The sequence below is a fragment of the Synchiropus splendidus genome, chromosome 3 (genome assembly GCF_027744825.2).
Source record: "Synchiropus splendidus isolate RoL2022-P1 chromosome 3, RoL_Sspl_1.0, whole genome shotgun sequence".
Classification (NCBI taxonomy): domain Eukaryota; kingdom Metazoa; phylum Chordata; class Actinopteri; order Syngnathiformes; family Callionymidae; genus Synchiropus; species Synchiropus splendidus.
In genome coordinates this window covers 35213058-35215744 of record NC_071336.1, presented here as the reverse complement: position 1 = coordinate 35215744, position 2687 = coordinate 35213058, and the positions used below count along the sequence as shown (strand labels likewise).

Below are 2687 nucleotides of genomic sequence, written 5' to 3'. Positions count from 1 at the left end.
CAAGTTAAGATCTTAAGCTCACAAACGGGCTCCACTTGAAGAAGCAACACAGGCTGGAGCCTCACAGGCAAATGTGACTTTTTTAAAAATCTAATCAAATCAAATCTTTTCAGTTCTGTGGAGTTCAAATCCTGAAATGGACACGTACCATTGAAAAGCTCATGCAAGACTGTAGTACCTTTCGTAGTGCTGTTCCCAGCCCCGTGCTGTGCCAGGTGGCTTCACCTGGCTATGTTCTGCCAAACCCAGTCTCTGCCCTAAATTCTTTTTTGTTGTCACATTGAGTGGTTCGACACTGGCCCAACAGGTCAAACCTCATTCAGGTATGATCATGTGACTCAGAGATCAGAGCAAATATATACGGAGGTAGTCTGACATATGACAGACAAACGGAGACCAGAGTTGAAGTTTCCTTCTGCTGCATCTGCCTGTCGGAGCCAATCACTCCTCCCTGTGGACACACCAGCCGTAAGATCTTTGTTGGAGGTTCAGAGTGAACAGGTTCTGTTAGGCTGATTGATATTGTTACCATTGCAGCTCATCTGTTCTGTATAAGCTATGGCGGACCGAAACCAAGACGGAGGCGAGCCAGGTCAGCCGGAGACGGAGCCGGATCTAATGAAGGAGCTGGAGACCTCTGCAAGCGAAGCAGCGAGAGCCTTCGTGTCCTTCAAGACGCTGATCCATTACTTGCTGGGAATGGTAACGGAATCAGAGACCCATGTCATCACACTGAAGAGCACTGACCTTGGTGAACTTGCTGGGCTCACGATGGAAAGTGAAGCACAGATTTTCCGTGCCACCATCTATTGTGATGAAGTCAAAGCAGTTGTGTTAGCAAGCAGTGAAAAAATGAGGATGTTTGCTGCAAACATGTGGCTCAGCATCACAGGGCTAAAGCCTCAGGTAGGGAGGAAAAGGCTCGAGTTCAACAAGCTCTTTACCGACATCACTTTTGATCCAAACACTGCACACAGATATGTCAGATGCACTGAGAAGAAAGTGGAAGACGTAAACCAAGATCAGAACCCTGAGGCAAGTTCAGAAAGATTCACAAAATGGCATCAGGTCCTGAGCAGAGAGACTGTGGAAGATTGTTACTTTGAGGTGAAGTGGGCAGGAAAAGTTGACATAGCACTGTCATACAAGAACATCGAAAGAACTGGAGGTCAAAGTGCATTTGGGATCAATGACAAATCTTGGTCTTTATGTCTGTCCAAATCTTATCCTGTATTCAGACACCACACAGAGCAAGTCTGGGGTCTCTTTCCTCCAAGTGCCACGGTGGCAGTGCACTTGGATAAAGCTGAAGGGACTCTGACATTCTACAACGTCGAGAAGGAAACCCTGACCGCGATTTTGCAATTCCCGATCCCCTTCACTGAGCCTCTGTATGTTGGAGTCAGGCTTTGGTCCAACTTCAAGTCCACATGTGAGTTGGTAAAGCTCCCCAAGAAAGAGGAGTGAGACTGATGCTCATCCTCCTCCAGCCAGTTGGTGACTTCTTTGTTCGATGGGATGGTGTGTTTCTGTTTCTGCTAACACTTGTATGTTTTAGTTTTCTGGGAATAACGTGCAGTTTACATTGTGTCATTCAAGTTGGTGTTGGTCGCTTGCGCTCATGTGACGCTGTTGAGGGTGTAGTGCTCAGCTGTCGCCCATGTTGTGCCGTGTTATTGTGTGTTTAGATACTGGACTCTTTAGTTTGCAGAGAGCTTCCAGCAGATGAATGTCAGGAGGAGAATCACAATCTGAACTTGGTCCTTGGTGATCATGAAAGACCACAAATGGACACATGATTAAACTATACATTCCAATAAACAAATGTTTTCATTTGACAATGAGCGTGTGCCAGTGTTTTTCTTGACTACTTTCCTACGTGACTCTTCTGAAACACAGAAAAAAAGCCTTGTGACAGGCTCATGGGCGGGTTACGTGTCAAGGCCAACGTGAGCAGTGAGAAGGGAATAAAAACAAATGTGTATGAGACACCCTGAGACTCCTGGTTCCTGAACAGCAACAATTATAGCACTTGCACTGTTGCTGTGTCTGACTGTTAAATTGGACTGTATTTGAAACAGTCACTGAAAGGCTGCACGTCGGCTGTGAGCCATGTCATGACCTCCTGACCTCTGCTGTCATCAGGGCGATGAAAGTCGAGACGGAGAATGCAATTGTATGTTTGACTCATCTAGCCTCTTCTTTGAATGAGTGAAGAATGCTCAGAGGAGGCAGAGGAATGTGGCGTCCTGAAGCTGCTGTGTCGGTAAGATGTTGTCCGCTCTTGTTTCCTGTTACGGTTTTATATGACCAAAAAACATGTTGACAGTATCGTGAGGTTGGACACAGTGACACACTAAAACAGAGATGACGTCGTGAACATGGCCCTAAGTTGCTGGTTTAAGGTCCTTGCACACCGACGCAAATAAACCACATGAAATTGCAAGAAATGTGGATGTGAATATTGACGCACGTCTTTGCACATCCGGCGCGACGCGATGAAAAACATGACGTTCGAGGCGCTTAAGTCACAGTGAATATTAGGGGCCAATGATTCACCGCGATCACGGAGTCACGGATGGAAGTGCGGACTTGGTTGATCACAGAATAGCGCTGTACGGAGCGCTGCCTGTCAGCGTGAGCGGCTCCCTCTGTTGACATGGAGCGGGTGGACGCTTGTATATATC

At 46.9% G+C, this 2687-nt stretch overlaps 1 protein-coding gene across 2 annotated transcripts; it reads left to right on the top strand.

Annotated features, from left to right (window-relative positions):
• Positions 1-320: 320 nt before the first annotated feature.
• On the top strand, positions 321-1833 carry LOC128756152 (tripartite motif-containing protein 16-like). 2 transcript variants are annotated; one of them, XM_053860408.1, is made up of 2 exons: positions 321-468; positions 538-1833. In XM_053860408.1, the coding sequence occupies exon 2, from the start codon at positions 559-561 to the stop codon at positions 1465-1467; it is 909 nt and encodes a 302-aa protein (XP_053716383.1). In that variant the 5' UTR covers positions 321-468; positions 538-558; the 3' UTR covers positions 1468-1833. The 2 variants fall into 2 exon arrangements, with proteins under 2 accessions (XP_053716383.1, XP_053716384.1); XM_053860409.1 differs by having other exon boundaries at positions 383-468; positions 557-1833.
• Positions 1834-2687: the final 854 nt, after the last annotated feature.